Below are 25,369 nucleotides of genomic sequence, written 5' to 3'. Positions count from 1 at the left end.
TCTCACACTCTCTCTCTCTCTCTCTCTCTCTCTCTCTCTCTCTCTCTCTCTCTCTCTCTCTCTCTCTCTCTCTCTCTCTCTGTGTGTGTGTGTGTGTGTGTGTGTGTGTGTAATTCGTGAGATTATTAATTGGACCTTAATTATGTGGTGCGTCTCTGCAGGTATATTTATATTGGTACGCCGGTTATCCATATTACCTTTTTAAGGCTGAATCCGATAGTTGGAAAATTATAAAAAATTTATCGTACGTACTGGGCGTATCATTCTATTGTTTAATTTGTTGTAGACTTAAAAAATAAAATAAACGTATTTCTGTAAAATTAAAAAGATATATAACATATTTCTACACTGTTATGAAAAATAGATAAAATAATACGTTGCAAAAAATCTGATGAATAAAAATTTTCTAATGAAAGAATCAGAATTTACAAAAATTATCTAAAAGAAATTAAAATTTACTACCTTGTTGTTTTATAAAATATAATTTACAAACTTATTAAGAGTGAGTTAAGTTACTGTGTATTTAAAAAAAAAAAATTAAACTACGGTACGCTTAATAGAATAAAACTGCAGCCAATACAATTTACCTGTACGGTAGGAAGTTTTTTTCTTTTAAAAACAATGTACGGACGTAATTTTTTTCCATCAGAAGAAATGCAAAGGATAACACTACACCTTTGTTTTTCATTACCTCTAGTGTGAATCGTAAAACTTTTTCACCTTTTTTTGTTTACGGTTTTGTCAAATGCCATTTCAAAATATACGGGGATGTGATCAGAGTTTCCTATTTTAGAAGGCAAATAGCCTTTATCCTTTCTAATAGTTATTGTGTATTTGTCAAAATGTAATATTTTTATTCATAAGCGCCTGGAAGTCTTTGAGAAATGGTTGTTTTTCGTCTTATTGACAAATCATTTCGTGCAAAAAATCGTGTTATCCTCCTTACGGCTTGCTTTAAAATCAACTTTATTCAATGATTTAGCGATTTCTCGAGTATATGATGGACACATTTTTGTTGTGACAGCATAACCGCATTTCCTTTTTTCCTTAATAAAGTCATATAATTTTTTTTCTATGTCTTTGTATTTTGGTTTTAAGCCACGAAAAGCCCTTTTAATACCAGTGCCTTTCACCAGAAGTTGTTTTTTCTTACGCCAGTCTCCAATGCAGTTTTCATCTACGTCAAATTTTCTTCCTGCCGCCCGATTTTCTTCTATAACGCGCAGTTTTTCATTTACTGTTAAAGATCGTTGACGCTGTCTTTTTGTACTCATTTTAATGCCGGACTTAAAATAAATCACCGTATTAAACTTTGCAAGATAAATTAAACAGATAAAATGCACATAACCGTACACACATTCAAACAGTAAAATGACTATGGCGAATAGCAAGACGACGATGGGTGTCGTCTTGTCTATTCGATAGTGTCATTAGAAACGGATGCAGCCTATACAGAATCAATCATTTTATAAAAATACGGTAACTTCGGTGCTATCGATAATATGAAATGGATGTTAATAATTAAGGATGTATTTTGTATAAGCGGCATCCGGTATTGATAAACGAAAGCCTAATGTGATTGAATTTAGGTACTTCTAAGAAAACGTTTACTTTACATAAATTATACTATGTTTCAAATAAGCCCCGCACCCTTATTTTCTCTCTCCAATTCCATGAGAAAAAGTGAGGGGGATACTCGAATAAATACGGTACATTCTACCAAGAATTACAGTCTCAGTAGATATCTGCCTCGCTAGGAATTCCGTAATAACTAACTTATAAAGCTAGGATCAGCGTCCAGTTTGGATCACTTGTCTTTTTATACGGATTGTATAAAAATATCTTATCCATTTCTATTTTTGTTAATTCAAACCTTTTTTTAAATTTTATTTTCGTATCACACAAAAACTTTTTCTGTTTTTAGATAATACTTTTATTTATTTTTTTATTTTATGCGATTCAAGTGAAATAAAACTAGAAGTACATAATTATTACTTTAAGACTATTATCTTTCTCAGCATTTAGTTTTTATTTTATATTTTAAAGTATTAACACTCATTCAAATGACTTTTAAGTGGTATAAGTCGAATGGGTTTTTTTATTTTCATTAATAGTACTCTAGTGTTTCTTTTTATATTAATGTAAATTTATTTCAATTACTTGATAATTTAATCTTTTAATTATATTTATTTTTTAATATTATAATTACTTTATGGATACGTGATTATTTAAACGTTTACCCTTGATATTTTATTATGTAATTAATTCTAAATTAAAACATTGTTATACTATGTTTAATTCTATTTATGTGCCTTTAACGTTTAATTATAGTAATAAATAATCGGTTCTAAATGATATCTCGCTAAATTTATAAATTAAGATTTATTTATGTTTGTAAATAATCATTGATTTGTTAAATAATATTTTAATATATAACGGTAGATGTAACAGGCGTATACATAAATCTTTGATAAATGCGGCTTTCCTGTAAACCTCTGAAAGTGTTACGACGGAATTTTTGCTGAATATACATAAGAAAACGAAGAATTGGTTATGCCGTGAGATTTTTATAACAAACAGTCATTCTATAGACTTTATTCGTTGGCATTACCTAATGATTGTAGGTGATCATACAATCCACAAAAAGTGATTCACGAAAACGACGGCCGTTTTCATATATATCCCTTTGTTTACTGGGGAAAATGAGAATTGGTATCGTTTACCGGGTTCCTCTTCTTTACTGAACCAAATATTTTGTTGTTTATAGGGTAGGGCTGCTGAAATGCATTTGATAATTGCCCCTAGAAATTACACTTTCGCTCCATTAACAGCAGAAAGTATTGAAAATGATGTCCTATTTCTTGGTGAACACGTTTGACCATATTCCTTGCTACTTTTTTTAGCTGTACCCTGTCTATTTCCTAGATGGCATTGATATTGTTTGTCTTTAATTCCTGGAGGGTGTGGAGTGCTCCTATAAACAGTCTCTTTTAAGTAACCCTCGTAGAAAGAAATTTGGATCTATCAGGTCAGGGATTTTTGGTGGCCACAATCCCTGAAAAAGAAATGATTCTTCTACCGAAAATATCCTGTAGCACCTCCATAGTAGAGAAAATTGTATGGCAAGCGATGCAGTCCTTTTCCAACCAGCAGTTGTTTATCCTCTTGCAGTAAGGCTAAGAATTGTTGGATAATTTCTTGGTAGACGGCAGCATCCATAGTTTTTTTCGAAAAAGAAGGGTCCTATTATTCGTCGCCTTGCAACCGCACACAATACATCTAAACACCAAGGTAAACCACGCTTTTGTGTTTCACGAAAATTTTTAACCAACTTCCGTATAACATTTTTCACTGGTGTTTCCTTTTCAAATTTCTCCCTGAACTTTCACCGACACACAACATTTGATTTCGTCTCTAAATAAGTTTCCTTCACGATACACTTTCTTCAACAGTTATCCGCATTTTAACAAACAGCAGCACATCAGCACACTTCGTAGCCTTGTTCAAAATCCAATGCTTGGCACAGACTGGCAGTTCTAAAATGTGTAGACAATAAACAGCCCTCCCCACTCCAGCTCCAGCTCCAAACTACTAAGTGGCCTTTTTTAAGTTGAACACTGTGTAATGTATATCACTTTATGTGTAGTTTATGCAGAATTGTACAATGTTATATAATATGAAAGCTTAAATTTAAAATTAAAGTCCTTTAACATTTATGGTTGGAACTGATACAAACGATTTACTGTCTTATTGGTGGCGAGGGGGGGGGCTATGTTCTTGAACGTAATAAAATAGCTTAGCGCGGAAAATCCGAACATTTTAAAATTACGCGTATAGTATTAATGATATTCGTAACACTGATATAACATAATTTTGAATTGTTTGCGAATCGGTTATGTTTAATTTTTCATCACCTCTCACCTTCCGGTTGTATCTAAATTCACATACATATATGCTTAATAAAATTTATTCAGAAACTTTACAGATATTACTAATACAGGAAATAATCATTGTATTGTTATTTAATTTTTCAAGTAGGTTGTCTCTGAGCACGGGAGATTACCAAATTAAAAAAGTCCCCAGTGAACTGTATAATTTTACTGGTTACGCCTTTGAATTTATGTAAATCATTTAAAAAAAAAAAATTAAATAGAAAATTACTTGGATTATAATTAAAACTTTTAATTGTAATTTTTGAAGCCAAGCTGCTCAACAAAATAAAGCTATAACCAAAATTTATAATATTAGTACATAAGCATCACAATTTCGAATTCGACATTTTGAAAATTTGGATAGTTTTGCATCCTTTTCTAATGACTAATTTTTTACTAATATTTATTTTTAATAAATTAAAATAGAAATTAGAAAAAAGAATTAGGTTTTTTTTAAATTTTTTTATTTGGAAGCTCTTTCCGAAGGGAGGGAGATTAAGTTATTTTAGTGACTTTATTGTTTAAAACAATAATTTCTTTACATTAAAATTTTCAAATAATTTTTTTTCATTTTAGGGATCCCCATACTCATGGAAAAGCATTCGGATAAAATTAATTTTTTAAAAAATAATTCTTTTTTGGTGATATTAAATTTAAAAAAAATAACTTTTTTAAAATTGTTTAAAATATACGAAGCCTAAATTCTAAATAAATATAGTTGTAATTATCTGGGAAGGGTGAAAAGTTTTGGCTAAATTTTTTTTCCAAGAAATATTAAAGAGTAAGGGCTATCAAAAAATTAAGATTGTTACATTTTAAATGCGATGATAGCTGACTTGCGAGATAGATTAAAATTAAAATAAACATTTTTCAATTTAAAAAAACATTTTTTGTTACCACACACCCAATTAATGGAATGAACAAGATATTTTTATAGTGGTTTAAAAGCTCGTCGATGTACGATAGAAAATATAAATGCAAAAACTCTCATTAATTCTTTTTCTGACGTAACACATAGCTAAATAAATAAAAATCTGTAAAGTAATTTTTTGGGGAAAGGAATGAATATTGAATAAAAAACCTTTGGTAATTGATAACCTGGTTTGGTTTTACCTTTGAAAAGGTAAAACCTTTTGTTGACCTTGATCAAATCTTGAAGTTTTTTTGGAATAATTTTTTTTTTTCTTAACTGTCCCAGTAAAGATTTGAAATTTTATTTCGGCCAGAACATTCCTACCTCTTTTTTCAATTAAAAAAAAATTTAATACATTCTTTCTCTCCGAAGATATGACCTGTCTACCAAGTTTGAAGAAAATCGGTACTCGGCGTCCAGAGTTACTAGATCAAATTACAGATAAACCTATAAGTGTACTATGCACAAACGTCCATCCGACAAAACAGATGTTTTTTTTTGACTTGGGAGCATTGGATTAAAAACTTTTCGCTAATTATTTACAATTTATTAATTTTTTTTAATGTAAATTAAGGCACAAAACTTATAATAAAAAAAAATAATTTTTTTAGATTTTTTTGACCGATCTATTTATTAAAATCTATATATCCGATCTACATATTATCTCTTATAGCTGAAAGCTGAAGTAGAATATATATATATATATATATATATATATATAGTAGCTATTGCTAGGAAAAAAAAATTGACCTTCAGTAAACATATTTTCGTGCATTTTTCCAATATATCAAGATTTCAACCTTTTAATTTATTACAATATGACATTATTTATAAAAAAGAAAAAACTTCTGTTTTCGAGTCATTTAACAAAATAGTTAAATATTGTCATCAAAATATAGTAAAAAAAAATTTGGATGAAATTTTTATTTCAAGGGTCTTGGTAATTCCTTGAATGAAACAGACTAATGAAAAATAGATTTTTGGAACGCTAGTTCAAGAATACATTCATAGAGTACAATCAGGTTACCTAGCTTGCACATTTTACGGAATTATGATTTTTCATTATTTTCCTGTGTTATTTTTTTTACCTATTGGATTTTATTTTATTTTTATATACAGTAGACTCCCGATAATTCTCTTGGTATAGATTATAAAAAAGGGGATAATATCCGTTTCCTGGAAAGGACTTTAAATTTTCCTTTTGGAAAAATCATAGTGCGCTTCCTTTGGAAGTGTAGATCGATTATTCTTACCTGTGTTCATATTCTTATCTGTTTTTCAACAGTTTTTTGTTTCATGAATGTAGATGTGATTCCATTGGATCAATGTCGAGAATGAAGGAACGTATAATTGATTCATTTTCGGTGGGTGGAACTGTCATGGAATTCCTATTTCCTTTCTTCTGCAGAAAAAAATCTTAAATACGTTTATTTTGAAGTCGCGCTTTCTAATCCCCAGTAAAAAATATACGTAATTAAATTTTTAAACGGGAAAAATTGATTAAATCAACGTATCAGTCTCCATGAATTCGTATTGGGTGAGATTAGTAGATTTAAAGCCAGGCTTTAACCATCGTTTACTAAATATTATAAATGTTTACTGTTGTTTTTAATTACACAATCTGATCATTCTACTCTTATCACTTTTCTTACTTAATTACGTAATTTATATTTCCAGACGTTGTGGTACCATCTGTATATTAAATAAGTTTTGTATTGTTTTTATTTTTATTACTATTGTAATAAAGATATAATAATCATAAACAAACGTCCTTATAAGGCAAATTGATAACCACTGACCATTGGCACTTCATGCTCATATTTCTTAATAAATAATAATAATAGTAGTTATAATACACAACTGCCTGTATTAGCCTGTACACTGATTTATATATAATTTTTTTTAATTATATATATGCCGTACCCCTTCCATTACTTTTTTCTTTTAAATTCTTGCTTATCTATGAACTCATTCTTCTTATTACTATTATTATTGTTATGTTTACGTTAATAATTCATCATTTATTGTAGCATGATTATTGTTAATTAGACTTTACCCTGATTTTTTGAAATAGATTTGTATGATAAATTCTGTATTGAATATTTTATTTTCAATATCATTGACATTTGAGTTCTCTTCGAGTTTGTTTCTTAAATTCGTTTCGTTTAGTGGTCATCCAACTATTGTGTTAAATGTTTTTTGGAGTGCTATTTATTTGTTTACTTTTTTATTTTGTGAAAAATATTGTTTTATTTTTAATTATTTTTCAAATTTAAAAAATTAACTCAATTTTTTAAAACTACTTTTATAACTTCAATAAGTTATAGTTTTAATTTTTATTTTTTATTGGTGGATTATTCTGTTATACTTTATTTTTTTTTGTTTTCTAACGTTGGTGTTAATGATTTTTATAGTGAAAGTAGAAAAAGTAAGTAAATTTTAATTGTATTAACTTAGATTTTGAACATTTTTGTATGAAAATCATATTAATAATTTTGTTTTAAAAAATGTTTGTTGTTGCTAAAACCCATTCCAAAACTATTTATTTTAAATATCATTCCATACACAATTAATAAATGCTAACAAAAGTTAAAAGTTTTAAACACAGGAATTTACAGGTAATAGAAAATGAAACCCTTCTTTTAGATGATAATTTGTAGTAACAATGTAGATTATTCCAAATTATTCCGAAATTTTATCCGGGATTTTAAATTATAATACAAATCGTGGGAAGTTCATAAAATTTCCAATAGAAATCGATAGGAGTTTACTATAAGACGACTTTTGGTATTCAGGTATTTGAAATTGATAATAAATAACCGTTTAAACTTTACTTTGACATTATTTCATTATTACTATTACTTTGTCGATTTAAAAAATTTAAATAATTAATTTTCAGTTGATAAACTTGAAAAATATACTAGTTATTCATGAAATATTGTAACCTTTAAATAACTTTTCAACGGTTGTAACTTAAAAAACTGAAATTTTCCGAATGCTCCTATCTCAAAACGATATATTTTTTGGTTGTATATCACTACTTTAGGTGTATTGTAGACCACTTTTGTAATTAACTATGAAAAATATTAAATGGCTGCCATTTTTGTGAAGATTATCGAAGCCCGTTTTTTTTTACGTCAAAATTTATCTTTTTTAATGGTCTTTAAAATGTGTTATAACCCTCTTCTTACCATTTCAAACCTTTTAGTTACCTCCCCATACGTATTGATGGTTCGGGGGTATGGTGATTTCATTACGAAAAACAGATCATTTTTATTAGGTAGAATTATTTTACTAAATTCATTTTTTTTTTTTTACTATTTCAGTGTTGAGCAGTTATATTTTAGAGACACTGTACGAGACATTTCGTAATGTTACGAAAATAATTAAAAAGAGCCGCAATTTTGTTTACTGTCAAGTTGTCGTAGCCCTATATTTTTTACGTCTAACATTTTTTTCATTGTCCTAAATTGGAATGTCATCAGTTGCCGTTTAAATTATTTAGATAATACCCTTTCCCGTGGTGGTTGTTAAAATTGTGACCTTCTCATACCGAAAAAAATATATAAGTTTCCACGTAGGAGAAAACATTCATTTTTGTATGTTTAATGCTTTAGAAGCTATTGTATGTTATACTTTATATAGTTGTTAACAAGAAATCCTGATCGCTTTAATTAGTTTAAAGTAAATTAAAAAAATCAAACATAAATTGTGGAAGTTTAATTAATTTGGTTTATTTATTAAATAATGTAAAAATTCAGGGATCTTATTTAATTCACTAATTAAATTTCTTTTTTTAAAATAAAAAACTGAATAAAATTTTTTAAATTTTCTACATATCAAAATCGTTTTAAATCTAACAAAGTACATTCATATTAAACACGGAAAAGTAATTCTAAAAATATCAAACATAATTCATTATGTTCGATCAGTTTTAGGTTTTTTTAAAACCACAGTTTTCCACTTATTTGTAACTTTTTCAGTACAAGAAATGAAAAAAAAATTTCTTACAAGCAACAAATTAAAAGAAAACCTATTTGAAATTGTTAAAATATATTTTCCTTTCCGCAGTATTTAATAAATAAGTTATTTTAAAAGAAGATTAAAAATAATAATTTGTCGATAATTATATCATACATGTAGAATGTTGAAGCGACATTTTTTTCCTCCGCTTGTGGAAGGAAAGACGATGAAACTGTTGGAATTTTTTAAAACTGGGAAATCAATCCGTTTAAGATGACAGCGATTTTAATGTAGAGAAAAACGAGCTTTATTTCTATTGAATATTTTAATGTATTCACCAATTATATTCAGTGAATAAAAATGTATAAATCATAAGGGATATCTCTTTTTTCTTTTATTAAAGCGGATAAAAAAATCAGCAGAAAAAATCCATCATGTCTTTTTGACTTACGTAAATAATATATCATATGTATTAATTATATTAAAAGCAAACAAAATTTCAATCCAAATACATTTTATTAAATTCATCTTAACAGTATTATCTTTAAGTTTTGTTAGCTTAATAAAAAACCGTTTAATAGATTAGTTAAACAAAATCCTGTTTTTCTTCTGAAGTCGATTTAAATTTTAAAATAAGTTTAATCTTTGGTTTTAAAATAAATACATCTATTTGCTGATATTCTACTACTGGTTTTATCGTGTATTCTGACAAGAATTTAATTTTTAAAGAATTAGCTTCGTTTTAATTCTTTATTTATAGATCATTAAAAATGTACGTTAATAAAACGGTATTTCACAAAGAAATGGAAATAATTTCAGAATTTTTGTACAAGTGAAAATAAAGATTTTTTAAACAAGGGTCCGGTTCGTATTCGAGTTATATCTTGCGAAGAATTTCGCCCTGATTTTTGCTAAATTGAATTTAAATTATGGGGTGAATTTGATGATTTCATATGGTTCTTGACTTGAAACATTAGATAAAATATAATTGGTCAGTGCGTAAAAACAACGAAATACTGAAGTAATAGTTTTCGGATTTGAAATCCTTCTATTAAGGAATCTTTCTTGATATGCAACTAGCTTATTTCCGTTACAACATTCGTAAAGAAAGATTATGTTTGGGTGTTCTTCATCTGAAAACTAATAGGCTTTTAGTAAAAGATCGTTTCTTTAACTGTTTCATTTTTGAAAGTGTGTAAAAGTATTTAAATTTAGTACACAGCTTCAATTGTTGAAATATCAAATTTAAATACTGTCAGTTACAAAACAGATGTCTAAATTTATTTTTTTCAAAATTATTTCTTAATTTTTTTAATGTAACATAATGAAAACTAAATAATTATATCAAAATACTATCTACCGTCTTATTTAATTTCTCTTTTTATTTAATTTTAATAGAATTGATTTCGTTTCTAGATATTTTCCCATATTGATATTATTCTTGTTTCGGTTTACATTTATAGTAGAATATATTTGTATCACATTCCGGCCTGTTATGTTTTTAAGAAAGGTCAGATTTCTTAAACTGTTCTTCATGTTCAGGTGACGTTACTTTTATACATTATCTCAAATGAAATTCAGTACAAATTTTGTTACAAAATTTTATTTATTTATTGGTAATTTAATGACGATTTTATATAAAAATTAAAAATTTGTGCTTTGCAACAACATTTTTTTGTGTTTACAATAATTTTCAAAAATAAATTACTAGAGTAATATTTGTGGGACCTGTTTTATTAATTTTTATTTTTAGTCCACAACTCGTATAAAAATATCAAATTTAATTTTAAATTCAAACGATTTGAGTGCAGTTTAATTTTACGCTTGGAGCAAAAATCGGAGGAAAAATTTTCGCCAGATATAACTGAAAACGAAGTATTTCTGTACCATCTACATACGAACTTTTTTTCTTTATTTTCACTTTGTAGAACATGTTCTGTAATTCTTTTCGTTTCTTTGTAAAAGTAGAGTTTCTCGCTATTTCTTATAAATTTTATATGTTAATAAATATAAAATCGATTAAGTCATACTTATTAAGAAGCATTTTCTTTTCTTATAAAAAGCATGTATGTTTAATATCTAATTCTAAATTATTAAGATGATGCAATATTTTTTCTTTAAAGTTTTTTTGTTATAATAATAAGAATCAAACGTTGATATAAGTGAAGTTTAGCGTGTAAAGCATTAATTTATTTTCTACTTTTTTATTTAAATTTGTATCTTATTAAATAATAAATCTATATTATTTATTAACGTAATATTTTAAAATATAAAGATGTTTCATTTATTTTAGCTACTAAGTTTTACTTAAAAAATTAAAAAAAAATCATTAATCATTATAATGTCATATAGGTTATCTTTTAGGTCTTTGTGTAAGTGATGTATTTTTAATGTGTACGATACAAGGTTGTCGTTAATATACATACAATGGTTCACTTTTATTCAATTATTTTTCACGTCCAAATCTTGAATTTACGAGTCTTTTAAAGGATTATTTATACAAAAATATTATTGTTTTATGCTGCTTATAAAGGTTGTGTTAGTTTTTATAATTACTTTTAAGGTTGCTTTTTATTTTATTATAGTTTTTGTCATAGCTTATATCTTAGCAATCTTAACTTTAATCTAATCGCGTTATACCTTTGCCTGTGAATTTAAAAATTAAAAACGCAATTCTTAATTATGCTAAAATCAAAGATTGTTTATTCCTTAATTTTTTTTTCGTTTTTTTGTATGTCGGGTTTATTTCAGATCTCAAGTTTCATAACCTTCTCTAGCAAAAGAACACAATTTTACGATTGAAAAATTTCGAAAAGATTTTTGAGCATTGGTCTATTTTTTCTCTTCTTGATATCTCTATATTTAGTTTGTTGGTTTTTCTTTTCTTTTTTCCTTGATATATCCGACTGTATGGACTGATTTGAAAGAAAATTCGCACGATTCTGTGTGCGAAAATTCTCAAAAAGGTAGGTCAATTTTTCAAAAAATAAAAAATAAATAGTTTTAGGTAGCTAAGATATTGTTACATACTAATAAATACTGATACATACTGTTACATACTAAAATACTGATACATACTAGAAAAAAGACGGGTCTAGGGCCCGCCGCGAAAAAAAAGGATAACATCTCCATAACTCAAATATAATTTTAGATAAATCGATCGTGTGCTACGCATAGGAGCCCGGCCTACCACAGTTGGTCCGCTCTGTGCCAACAGCAACTAAAATAAAAATGTGAGCAAATACAACAAACAAAGAAATCCGTGCACCATCCTTTATTATGGGAAAGAAAAGCCATAAAAGGATTGGAGGAAAAAAACTCATTTTAGTCGTTTCTGGACTCAAAAGTCACATTCATGTAATAATTAGATGATTCCATTTCATTGGTATGTTACAGGTTATGTATTCAGACGATCTCATTTAGGGATGAGGTACAGTAAGGCTAATTGTCTTTGCTTTTTTTTCAGTTATCATTTGCGTTGATATTTTCAGACTGAATTAACGATCTTCATGAAATGTTGACGATGACTTCTCTGAATATGAATCGTTGATACCATTTAATTTTGGTTACATTTGCAGATGGAGAGATAAGGTAACCATTGGTTCCATATCTTAAAATTTTATTCTGAATGAAATAACGTTTTACGTAACTCATAATTTTCCTTCTAAGTAGTTGTCTGACGCGGGCGAAGCCCTCGCTGTAATTTCAAATGTTCAGTAAAATTAAAGAAAAAAAAATATGCCCTATTAATTGCCTGAAAATAAACTTACCTCATTGTTATTTTGACATTCTTTAGACAAATGATTTTCCATTTATAGACTATTTTGCAAACAATGTCTTTTTCAGTCAGAGATTGTTATTTAAAAAAAATTAAATGTACAGTTCCGAACAAGGAATGTTTTAATTAAAGAACCGATTTCATTCGCATAGTTTATCTAAAAATAGAATTAAATATATGTATATATTTAGAGAGAGAGAGAGAGAGTAAGAGAAAGAGTATTCTTCGCCGTAATGGTTTTTATGTTTGACGGGGTTATACATTTTTATTTGGTATTCGCAGAGAGATCTGATCTTTGACTTACGTAATCCACCACCGTTCATTTGTTCTTTTTAGCTACAGTACTTAAGTTATGTTTGATGTAAATTAAGTTTTATTATCCCCAGTTAATTAATTGCTCTTATTCACTAGTGTCTTATCCGGGATATATTATGGATTATTATTATTATTATTTTTTTTTTTTAGTTTATTAACAGTTACTATTCCCGTTACCTTTCAATGGTCTTCTGATGTGGGGGGGGGGGATAATTACTTCAAACATGGGACTTCATAATGCCGATTAATTCCCGAGGGATGAATAAGCTGTTCTTTCTTTTATCTTGTACGTTGCTTTCAAAATGTTACTTACTGCACTGTGTTTAAAATCAACGAAAAAAGTTAACAGTGAATTTTTCATATACTGGTTCTATATATTTATTTTTTTATGTACGTCTTTATACACATTCAAAGATGTTTTTGGGTCATATTATTTACTGATCGTTTCATGAAAATATCAATTCTGAAAATATAATTCTTTGAGATGTTTTTACAGTTTCCGCAGAAGATTACATCATGAGACTGGATTTTTACAAAAAAATGCCCTATCTTCTATTAAAATGATATTCGTTTTCGGTAATTCTCTGATAAAGTTAATTCTTTTATAAAAATCAGATCCAAGACCGAATTGTCTGTAAGGAGTCTTTGAAAACCTTCAATTATCATGTTTATGATTACCGCATTACTTTCTATAGAGATGGACAAGCAGATCAAAGTATATCGCAACTGACTATGGGCTTGTAAGAAATTAATCTTTGGGGTAAAACATTTCAAAAAATGTTTTGAAGTAAACCGTATCTCATCCAGCATTGTACATTTGTTCAAAGATAAATTTAATTAATATGTGAACGTCGTCTTATCAATCTATAAACGCTAAAAGCTGAGTGACTTTCCACGAGAACTATACTTATTTAATTGTTTATTGTACAAATGTCTTCGCTGTTTAATTGGTGGAGAAATAATAAATGTGGCGGCATAATTTGAGCTGGTGAACGTTAAATTTGGTTTGTTTTCCATGTTAATATTTTTAAGATTTCTCGAAAATTTTGGTCGGAAACAGGTGCCTGTTTACTAACCTCTTCCGGGTAGATAGTTTCAGTTACTTCACTTGTTAGTTTTTCAGTCTTGCTTAAGAGTAGAGCTACGTTTTGTTCAATAGAGTTCTTAGTTAGTAGTACACCTATGTGAATGTTGCTTGTGGCATTCAAATCGGTGGTATCGTGGTTGAGGTTAAGACTGGAATATGTCATAACCTAGGTATTGAAGATGACCTCCAGTCATGTTTTAATTGGTGGAGAAATAATAAATGTGGCGGCATAATTTGAGCTGGTGAACGTTAAATTTGGTTTGTTTTCCATGTTAATATTATTAAGATTTCTCGAAAATTTTGGTCGGAAACAGGTGCCTGTTTACTAACCTCTTCCAGGTAGATAGTTTCAGTTACTTCACTTGTTAGTTTTTCAGTCTTGCTTAAGAGTAGAGCTACGTTTTGTTCAATAGAGTTCTTAGTTAGTAGTACACGTGAATGTTGCTTGTGGCATTCACATCGGTGGTATCGTAGTTGAGGTTAAGACTGGAATATGTCATAACCGAGGTATTGAAGATGACCTTCGGTAAAGCCCGGAACACACATGGAGGATATCTTCCTCTACGTGGTCAGGATGGATAAGTACTTGAACTATTCTTTGCGTTATATTGTTTGTCTCTTGTTGTGGTTTTTCCTTGCGTAGATCTTTCCCAGAAAAGAATAACTTCTTTATTTTTGTTATTCTAGATGCGTTATTTCTTCATTTAGGGAAGTCAGTCATTTTCCGTGTTGATATTCATATCTTCATTGTTATCTGGTAATGTTAGTGGTGGGAGGTGCCTGTGAACCAGTTTTTTTCCTACGATTCCTGCGCTGTTTTCATACGAAAGAAATAAGAAAGCTACCTATTGTAGTAATGGATACCACGATTCGACTTTCGGAAAATTTTGATATATCTTCGCGTTTCACTTCCCCCAGACCCCAAAACCACAGTCAGTTCAAACGTGTATATATATATATATATATATATATATATATATATTTCACTTTCTTGTGGACATGATAACCGCCGTAATTTTGCGCCAATCACTTTAAAATTGATAAGTAAAATATAACGACCCAAAATCTCGGTCGAGTTTGTTAATCGGCAAAATCGGACCATGGGGGTGGAAATGGGAGGGCTTTTTCGAAAAAAAATATATCTGTAACTTTCCTATTAAGTAAAATATCGAATTCGTTTAAAGCTCCTACTATTATTTGGATAAGGACCTAAAACTTATCTAAGTAAAGTTTTTTGATATCGCCAATCATTGGCCCAGGAGGTGGAAAAAATGGGGTTTCGAAGACAAAAAAAGTCATTACCTCCTTTACATTATCGAATCGGTTTAAAGTGATAGTTAGTCCTCTAAACATTACCTAAAACTCAATTTCTGATATGACCAACCCTTACGGAAGGGATGACCAAAATGTTGCTGGAATTGTAAAAAGATGGTTCTTGTCGTATGCTAAACATGTGAAACTTTTTTCACATGCAACCATTGTCGTATTGAGTAAAGTTGAAGTTTTTGTTAACTTTAAGATGGAAATTGTTTTTTCCCCTACTTAGCACCAGTGAAATCTACCTCCGCCTTCCGGCGTGCCGAAATGGATGTTTTGATTTACCATTAAGTTGAAATACTTAACGGTATATTTAAAAAATAAATTAAGTTTTATTTTTAATCACATATTTTTACTTTTAATAACTTATATCTTTTATAATTATTTATTTTAATGACGTCGGTAGCATTACGTTTATTTAAGCTCAGATGAGATCTTCTGTTTCGTCCGTTCGTTGTATTAATCTTTTTCTTGTTCTTCTTATTTTACCGTATACCTAATATTTAGCTACTGACCATCTATTCGTGTTGCTGACATCGTACCATTTACTGATTTATATAATCATTAAATTAGGAAATGCCCTCGTATTTACTGTAAGAAGACAGTCAAGACGTGACCTGAGGCGATTAGACCGGATAAAAAAAAGTATTAAATGGAAAAAAAAGAGAAGTATGATCTCGGTCTGGTGTTGTAGTTAGGCCGGTAATAAGTATTAGTAGCAGTGAAGGACCTCCCAGGTGCTCTGAATGTTGGATGATGCCAGTGCGCTGCTACTATACGCTGTACTGTAGTGGAAGGTAGAGGAAGTTTTGTTAATGTTGCTGCTGCTGCCAAGAACGCCGAACGGGGGCCACCGCTGTGTCTGTTCGTTCGGTTTTATACCGTATACACTCTCAGAAGGCCTAATTATAGCAAATACCTATAGTTAATAATAACAATAATAGGTTTGTAATAATTGTTATGTTGTTCACCTAAACATTTTTTATTCTCGGCATTTAAACAATTTAAAAAACATTTCATTATATATTTCTATAGATATATAAGTCGTAGGTTATGGATTTTAATTTTATTTTATTTCGTTTCAATGAAAATGATCGATTAACCAAACAGATCTTATATTTAAAAAAATCTACTTTTATTTTATTTCTACACCTTTATTTAAATTTTATTTTATTGTATCAATATTGTTTACGTCTACTTTTTTGACAATCATGAAAATAGCTTATAACTTCAAAGACTGGCTCTTTATTGAACATGCTTACTTTCAGAAAAAATATTTTTGATTATTTATATTTAACTGATATTTTTCAGATATAAAAATTATAAGAAAGACCGATTAAAAGTAACAAATAATAGTACAATAAATACTGTATTATATAAAATATTTGTCTCCACAAAATTTGTAAATTTATACTTGTATTTTTAGTTTTCTAAGCGATAAAAATTGAAAGAAAATTCAAAAATTTATACTAATAAAAACAGTTAATTCTTTTACATTCTTTCTTATAATTATTTTTGGTAAAATATTCATATTCTTCATAAAGTATCATACAGCTATTAAATCATATTTTTATCAGTTAAACATAGAAAAATGAAATTTAACAGATGTTTCTATCTCGCAGTGACCTATTTTTTCGGTATGAGTCCATCAAACCCAGTTCACCTAGAAGTAGCAACTCAGAAATTTTAAATTGAAAGAAAGAGGGAATTGAAAAACAATAAATTTTTCGTAAAAAAACATTGGGCTATGACAACTCTAACCTAAATTGCATCCGCTCATGATTTTTCTAAAGCTAGTTTCACAAGTGGCCTACGGCAAACTCGAAGTAGCGGTCCCACACAGAAAAATTATAATTTTTGAAATTTATATATAAAAATACGCATTTTTTTCGCTGTTGAGCAGTTGTTTAAGAGGTACTTTAAAAAACCATTTGAATCTAGCTGCTTTTGGTCCTGGTCTGACAAAAGGTTTTTGGAAGATTTTGCTTAATATTTTAACTCCCGCTTAAACTATTAAGCTCCAAATTCGGCCAAGCTGTTTCTGTGTATGAAATCTTAATTGTATTAACTTTTAAGTCCCTACAAACAAGTGAGTAAGGCCATACTTGATTTTACGTTGTTAGTTTTATTCTACCAGTAAAAAAATCTAATATGAAAGAATTTGGCTGAGGTTTCACAAACAGCCACAACAAAACCAGTGTGGTCAAAGCAATTTCGTTTTTCATACTTGATATATAAATTTAATATTTCGAAAAAAAAAACATTTGCGCAAACAAAAATGACATGAAGCAAACATTGTTACGTTTCGGTGCCTTCTATTTAGTGAAATATTACCGGAATATTCTGTAGAAATCGATTTCCATAATCGCTTTCCAATCTGTATTTTATAGTTGTTTTGATTAATTTTAAGTAATAATAATAAAGTCATTAATATTTAAAAACTTAAAAACCTTGTGGTATATTTGAAATAAAAATTTGTCATGAGCGAAGCTGGGAAAGTAACGCAACCCTTTGCCGATTTTTTTAAGTAAAATAAGTCGCTGTATTATTTAAATAATAAAAAAAGACCAATTTTTAATATTTGCCTCATTTTATAATTAAAAATCACATTTCACTACCGCCAATGTAAAATATGATGATCTGACTATTGCCCTGCAGTCACTGCTGTGAAATTCATATTAACATATTCTTAAGTTAATTTAATTTATATCAAAAAACGTTTTCAGGTTCGCAGATAGCTTAAAAAATACAACACGTTTTATAACTTACTGAACCTGTTGTTTCATTATGATTTCAACTGAATTTATTATTGCCAGGGTCTTTTTTTTAAATTAAGAAGAAACATATTTCTAGGGTGTTGTTACAATATTAAAATGAAAATTACATTAGCGTAGTCGTATGTACTTTGACATGATTAAAAATAATAAAAATCCCAAAAAAAGTATATTTTAAAAATTTGATTCGGTGTTTCATTTGAAAAATAATCATATTATGTAAATTTTTATCTAATTTAATGAGATCGAACGAATGAACGAACAGTCTTATCTATTTTTAAAGAGCTTTTTTTTAAGGAGCTACTTTTTTCTTTTTCTTTTGTAAATATTGTTTATGTTCAGGATGTTTGATATGCATTGTGAAAGGAGGCAGTGACGGTGACCTTCTTGATATTTAATTTATTATTATTCATCTTATTAATTTGAAATGGGTTATTTTTTTATTATTGACTTTTATTTGAAGTAGCTTTCTATTAGCCGGCTTTGTAAATAAGGATAATGATGGAATGTCAGATAGTGTTTGTCTATTTTGTTTTATTTATTATTTTAACAATAATGATGTGTGTATATTTATTTAGTTATTGCTTTTTACCATGTTTTTATTTACAAGCAACATTCCACATTAATAATACATTAAGTTGGCACTTTTAGAGCAAAGCGAAGGAGTCGTTTGTGTGTGTGTGCGCGCGCGCGCGCGCATAGGTGCCTGGAATGTGTTAGTCAAACTTAAGGGACTAATTCAGAACATCAACGAAATAAAAAAAAATGATGTTGACAAATCCTTTATCGATTGAAATAAAAATAATTAATAATAATTTCTATTGTTCGTAAATGAAAACAGGCACAAAATTGTCAGACTGCATAATTTTTGCACATTAGTAATTTCACCCATGTCAGCTGTTTATCGATCGATTTAAATATATGAGGTTTTATTTTGTTCACAATAAAAGATTTATCATTTTATCTAATAAAAGTACAATAGGTAAAACTAATATTTATGGAGTTAGTAGTGATTAAAAAATTTTAATAGTCAAAATGTCGGAATTTTCAAAGTTATTTATTTTGTAAAGATATTGTTGTGTAAATTTACGCTGAATTTTATTAAAATATCTCAATCCGTTCTTAAGGTATACATTTTTATTGGCAAAACAGAAAACGGTGGACAGAAAGAAAATTCAGTGAGTTAGGTGACATTGGTCCACACGATCGTTTATGTTTATTTTGATGTCCTGAATCTGTCCCTGGAGTTGCCGGGACACTACAATAAACTAAATCTGTCTATACTGATTTTTTATTTATAAAAACCACTGGCAATATTCAACACGTTTAGGAAAATCAGTAACGTGTATTTGATTTAGTTAATTTGTACGGGTATAGTTTTAAATGTGTAATTATCATTGCTCTGAATAATCCCGTTTAAGCGTTTTAATTGTCTATCCAGTTTTCTGATAAATTTGTTTTGACTTGAAGCTGTACGACCAGAAATATCTTTTAACTTTTCCTCTGTCGGGAATCGGGCATATCTTTGACAGATCCAGTTTATCGGAACTTAATCCACCGGATTGGTCTAGTGGTTAACTCGTCATCACAAATCAACTGATTTCGAAGTCGGGAATTCTAAGGTTCAAATCCTAGTAAAGGTATACTAGATCATGGATACCGGTGTTCTTTGGTGGTTGGGTTTCAATTAACCACACAGAAATGGGGTCGACCTGAGACTATGCAGGATTACATTTCATTTACATTCATACATACCATCCTATTCATCCTCTGAACTAACACCTGACGTTGATTCCGGAGGTTAAACAGAAAAAGAAAGAAAGAAAGTTTCTCGGAACTTATCGATCGAGTTTTGTACAGCATATCGACGTGGAACATCGATACCTTTTTTCTTTTTCTGTTTAGCCTTCGGAACCACCGTAAGGTATTAATGAGAATATGTATGAATGTAAATGTAGTCGTGTACAGTTTCAGGTCGACCGTTCCCTGAGATGTGTGGTTAATTGAAATCCAACCACCAAATAACACCCGTGTCCACAATCTAGTATTCAAATCCGTATAAAAGTAACTGCTTTTACTAGGATTTGAACTTTAGAACTCTCGACTCGTCACCGCAAATCAGCTGATTTGCGGTGACGAGTTCACAACTAGACCAACCCGGTGGATTGCAACATCGATACCTGTAAATCGTTAATTAAACATTTCCTTTACTTATACGTATTCTGTGTACTGTACTTACCACCACAACAAAACACATTTTCTACCAAACAAATTATTGCTTCAAATGTTAAAACCATTAACATACATATTGGAAAAAACATGAGGAAACCTAAGTTTTTAATGGTTATGGAAATGAAAAGATATTGTCAACAATGAAAGATGGAAATCAGCTGTGAATGTAGTCAGATGTTAATTTCACTGCTGACAATATAAAAAAAAAGTTAATTATCGACGTTACTATTTTCAAGTCACAGTAGTCGGTAGGGAATTAATGTTTTGTTGGTTGGTTAACATGATCCAACACATTTTTTGGGGGGGTATCCGTGTGAAGGTGTCAATAAAGATGTCTATGCTTGATTTTTTTCCAATTTCTTCTTTGAATTGATTGAATATCGATTAAAATCTAGAAAATATTAAAACGTTACGAAAAAGAAATTGAGAGGTTGGTGGGAAAATCTTTGTGAAAGTTTAAATCTGCAAATAAAGTAAATTGAATAATATAAGTTAATAGAATAAATTTTTTTCTCTTTCTAATTATTTCAGGATTGTTTTATATTTGCGTTAAATTATATTTACCATAATTATTTTCATCAAATGTAATTTGTTTATTTTTATATATCACGACTACGGTCACTATCAAACAAAGTTTTTACTTTTGCGAGTATTTGAATAAGTTAGCTTTTTCTATTAATAAAAATAGGGAATTTAGATTTATTTATATTACGGTTTTGTAATTAAAAAGTAAGTTTTAAAGATTGTATAGATATTTATCGTGGCGTTATATGTTGTAGTAAATATACAGAGAATTGCTCCAGGATTATGTTATTAAATAATGGAAAAAGTATAAAATGTAAAAATGTGGTTGGTGGGGAAGAATATAATAAGAAAATAATTGATGATGCGAGGTGTAATAAATATGTTAAAATTAAACGATTAGCAAAGAACAGAAAAGATTGAAGTAACCGATTAAACTAGCCGAGTTACTTACGAAAAAATTGAACGACCGGTACTTCAACATTTTACAAATTCATCTTGATTCTCAGATTGGTTTACTCTAGAAATAAATCTCCTATTCTAGCTACTAGTAATTATGTTAAATAAATAAAAGCATTATCACAATACACAAATATCTTTATATTTAATTAAATAATCGTTTGTTTTTGTTTGTTGCAGGAGACAGGATGTGTTTAAAGCAGCTGTCAATATTAATTTTGATTACAAACATTTCAATAGTGCTAAGTTCTTCACATGACTCAAGATTTATTTCTTATGAAGGTAATTCTACTTTTTATTTTTACTTTATAATACTGTTAAGATCTCTCACACACACACTCTCTCTCTCTCTCTCTCTCTCTCTCTCTCTCTCTCTCTCTCTCTGTGTGTGTGTGTGAGCGCGCGTGTGTGTGCATGCCCTCATTAGTAAATGCAGTTCGCGTTTTCTTATCTACGAGTAAAATTTCCTTTGGCCAATTGAATACAAATTTTTAAACCCGCAATTAATTACAGATTATGCGTAGTATAAATAAAATGTTTTTTGTTTTTTTTTTAACCTAATTTTGAATTATTTCATTGTCCCCGGCCTTGTGGTACTAATATGTATGAATCATCCGAGATATACGAGGCATCAGCTCGTTTGCTTTCTCTGAACGTAATGTTATTCACTTATATAATAACTTCACTACGTAGTAATATACAGTAAACGTTCATTTCAGCAGTTCAAGTGTGTATAAGGTTAATTATAATCACTTACACTTTGGTGATTTGAAGTGCCGATATGGATCCATATATTTGACTTAACAGGGGAAAAAGCAAGAACCCAATACACACCTTCCTTAGTACAGCCTGATATCGGATGCTTATTATTTTTGAGTACGGCTATGTTATTTGTTAGAAGTGATTTGTGATTCGTGACAAGTCGCCTACAATCCGTTACAGTAGTGGAATTTATCATATATAGATATGTAGCGTTTTGTGGTTGCGAAACATGTCTGATTTAAAAAGAGAAGAAAAGTAATACGTTTAAAATGTTTTTAAAATTAAACTCTTTAATTTAACTGCGATATGTTTTGTTTCTTTCCCATCTTTTCCCAAGTAAAGGACAAAAAAAACGAATCAAATTTTTTCATGACGGGGTTTTTTCAGATCTTGACGTGTCGTGACCCTCCCTTTTACGTAAAAACCGCAATTTTAGCATTCAAAAATTTCAAGAGTATGTATGCATACACGTACGTATGTTAGCTCGTTTATCGCTTGATATTTCCAGACTGGATGGGCCGATTTGGATGAAGTTTGGTACAGTTATTTCTCTATATTGTGAATTGATGCCGTTTAAGTTTGGTCACAGTCGATCTAAGGGGAAGGAAGAGGTACGGAACTCATGTCTCAAAATTTTAGTCAAAGGGTAGGTAGGTTTTTTTTTATAATGCCACTTTGGTAGCTGATGGTGAATCTTACATACCCTCATGAATGAGTGGAGAGAAAATCCTTTTTTTGTCTTTTCTGGCCTGAAAGTGACAGTTTTGTACTAATTTTATGATTAGTATGTCACTTTGGTTATGTATTGGGTGATTACACCTGGGGATGGAGGATATAAGCTTAATTTTGCAATGAAAGATTCATAAATTCTTTTCCACGCTTTTTTGCATTCATTCTCTAAAGCATTCGTTAATGCAACAAATGTTTGCATTTTTAATTTTATAAAAATTGGTCTAAGTTATCCTAAAATTGGCATTCATCTTTCCCCAAGATAATTTTAAATAAAACTTTACGTAGAGAATGTAAAAAATTTTGTCAATTGAAAGATTAGTGATCGATTGAGGCACTTAAAAACGAGGCAACACGATCTTGTTTTTAATGAAATCAACTTGATCGTAAAAAAAAATAATATTTACTAAGACATTTTGAAGTCCTCTTTTAAAATATGATTCTCCAACCGTTCAAAATTCCCTCATTCTTTGTTTCTTTCATTCCGCAGGTATAAAATAAAATTTATTCCAATCAGCTCATATTCATGCAGTGTAGAAATTTTACAACCGAATTTTAAACTTTTTGTATTCATACCGTAGAAAATGCCATACCCTAGAAAAATCTAGGGTATGGTTTTCCCCCTTATTTTCGCATCGTTATCACCCAAAATGTAAGACCATTAATAAAATTTAAATAAAAACAGGCCACTAAAAATGTTACAATTAATATAAAGACCTTCAGTAAACTACTTGGAGTAATAGAGTAATAAATATTGTTGAGTTATGTTGTAGGTCGCATTACAATTTAGTTTTTGTTTTGTGCGTGTATGTGTTTTTTTTTTTAATCAACGTAATATATTAATAATGTATTAGTAACTTACAAATTCATTCCGATTCGGTATCAATTCATGTAAATTAAATCATGAGATAATAATAAATTTCTAAACATATCGATAAACATTTATTTATTATTTGAAAGATGATATTTAATTTCCCTTAAATGTATTATTTATAGTCGTATATGTATAATATTATTAATGTTACTATTATCATGTAATATTTATGTTGTATTAATGAATATTTACTATGTATTTCTACTGCATTTATGTAATATAAATACCTTTCTAAAAACATCGAGCCAATTTTTTTTAATACTTAGAAATTGGATTTTGTTACTTTAATAATTATAATCACCTTGAAAGTTAAATTGCTGCTGCAAAATCGTTTGGTTTTTTTTTTTGTTTTATAATAATAGATTAAAATATTTATTGTTGTAAATATTTTTATGGTAATTTATAAATAAATTAAGTGTATATTTTATGCTGTATAATTTTTAGTAGTTCGTACAAACCTACACAGGTTGCGTGAGTTGTTCTCGTTAAATTTATCTTTTCTTTTTCGTTTTTTTTTTTATTCCTTGTTTTCTCTTAGTTGTTTTTTTCTTTGTTTACTTTTTTTTATTTGTTGTAAATCCAAATTTGGAATATCCATTTCCATTTGTTTTACAGTTACTGCTATGCAAATCTATATTTTTAGTTGAATTTTTTTTCTCTGTTTGGTGAGAACAGTTGTTTTTGTATGTTGTTGACATTTATTTAAGTAAGCAATTTAATATTATTATCTGAGTTTAAAAATAAATTTTTGTCATTTCTATAAAAAGAAATTTCCATGATTTATTTTATATTTGCCGATCTCCGTGGCGGAGTAGTAGCGTCTATATCGTTCATTGCGAGGTGCTAGGTTCGAGTCCGTCGATCAGGCATGGCATTTTTCGCAAAAAAAATGCCATTCATTGTTTCTTATAAATCCTTTTTAGTCTCAGCTAGAATTACTATATTATCAGCAAATCGTAGCATCTCTAAATAAGAATAGGAAATCGAAAATAGGCCTAATTATTTCTGAAAGAGTATTTTAAGAATAGTTACAAAAAATTTAATGTAAATTTAATAAACCCCTAAGTAGATAAACGGTGATTCTTTGACTTAAATTTTACTATTAACCCGTACAAAGAACGGGTACTCCAATTAGTTAAATTTATAATAATACAAATTATGCAAAAATAGAATAACCTTCATATTTTTTTTATAGGTAATTATTTTCTTTTAAAACTATGCCACTCGATATATAAATCTTTTTTTGATTGATTACTCTTTGTGATGATGGATTGCTTTTTTTAAAATTGATGTTCATCGTTAAAGAAACCAGATAATACGGTTATTTTAAACCATGTGGTTCTTTCTTAAATCATGACACGATCCGTTATTGTATTAAATCATATTTTACTTATTTATTTATTTATTATTCTCCATTAACGTTTACATCATCATTATCATAAAAATAATAATAACAAAGTTATTAGTAAATAAATATAAATTATTATTTGTATAATTATCATTTGCAACCTAATTACTCGTCAATCTTACTGATGATCTACTTAGTTACAGAATAAGGTCATAGAAATTTTAGTTGTTTAAATAAATAAGATATTTTAAAAATTTATTATTTTGTTATTAAAATTGAAACTTTTTATAATTAAATTTGAAAATGAAAAAAAAATATGTTTTTTAAAATATTTATTAACCATCTAAATATTTGTAGATCTGTT

The 25,369-nt window shown here is 28.8% G+C and overlaps 1 protein-coding gene across 1 annotated transcript in view; it reads left to right on the top strand.

Annotated features, from left to right (window-relative positions):
* The first annotated feature begins 7,192 nt into the window (after positions 1-7,192).
* Sema5c (Semaphorin 5c) overlaps positions 7,193-25,369 on the top strand; it is a 174,711-nt gene continuing 156,534 nt past the window's right edge. Inside the window, exons 1-2 of the mRNA XM_075367215.1 lie at positions 7,193-7,273; positions 21,473-21,574. Coding sequence (XP_075223330.1) covers positions 21,481-21,574 — 94 coding nt within the window. The 5' untranslated portion in view covers positions 7,193-7,273; positions 21,473-21,480. The remainder of the gene's footprint in view (positions 7,274-21,472; positions 21,575-25,369) is intronic.

Source organism: Lycorma delicatula, chromosome 5, assembly GCF_047948215.1.
Source record: "Lycorma delicatula isolate Av1 chromosome 5, ASM4794821v1, whole genome shotgun sequence".
In the NCBI taxonomy this organism is placed as follows: Eukaryota; Metazoa; Arthropoda; class Insecta; order Hemiptera; family Fulgoridae; genus Lycorma; species Lycorma delicatula.
Note: the sequence above shows the minus strand (reverse complement) of the source record. Positions and strands in the feature narration are given on the sequence as shown.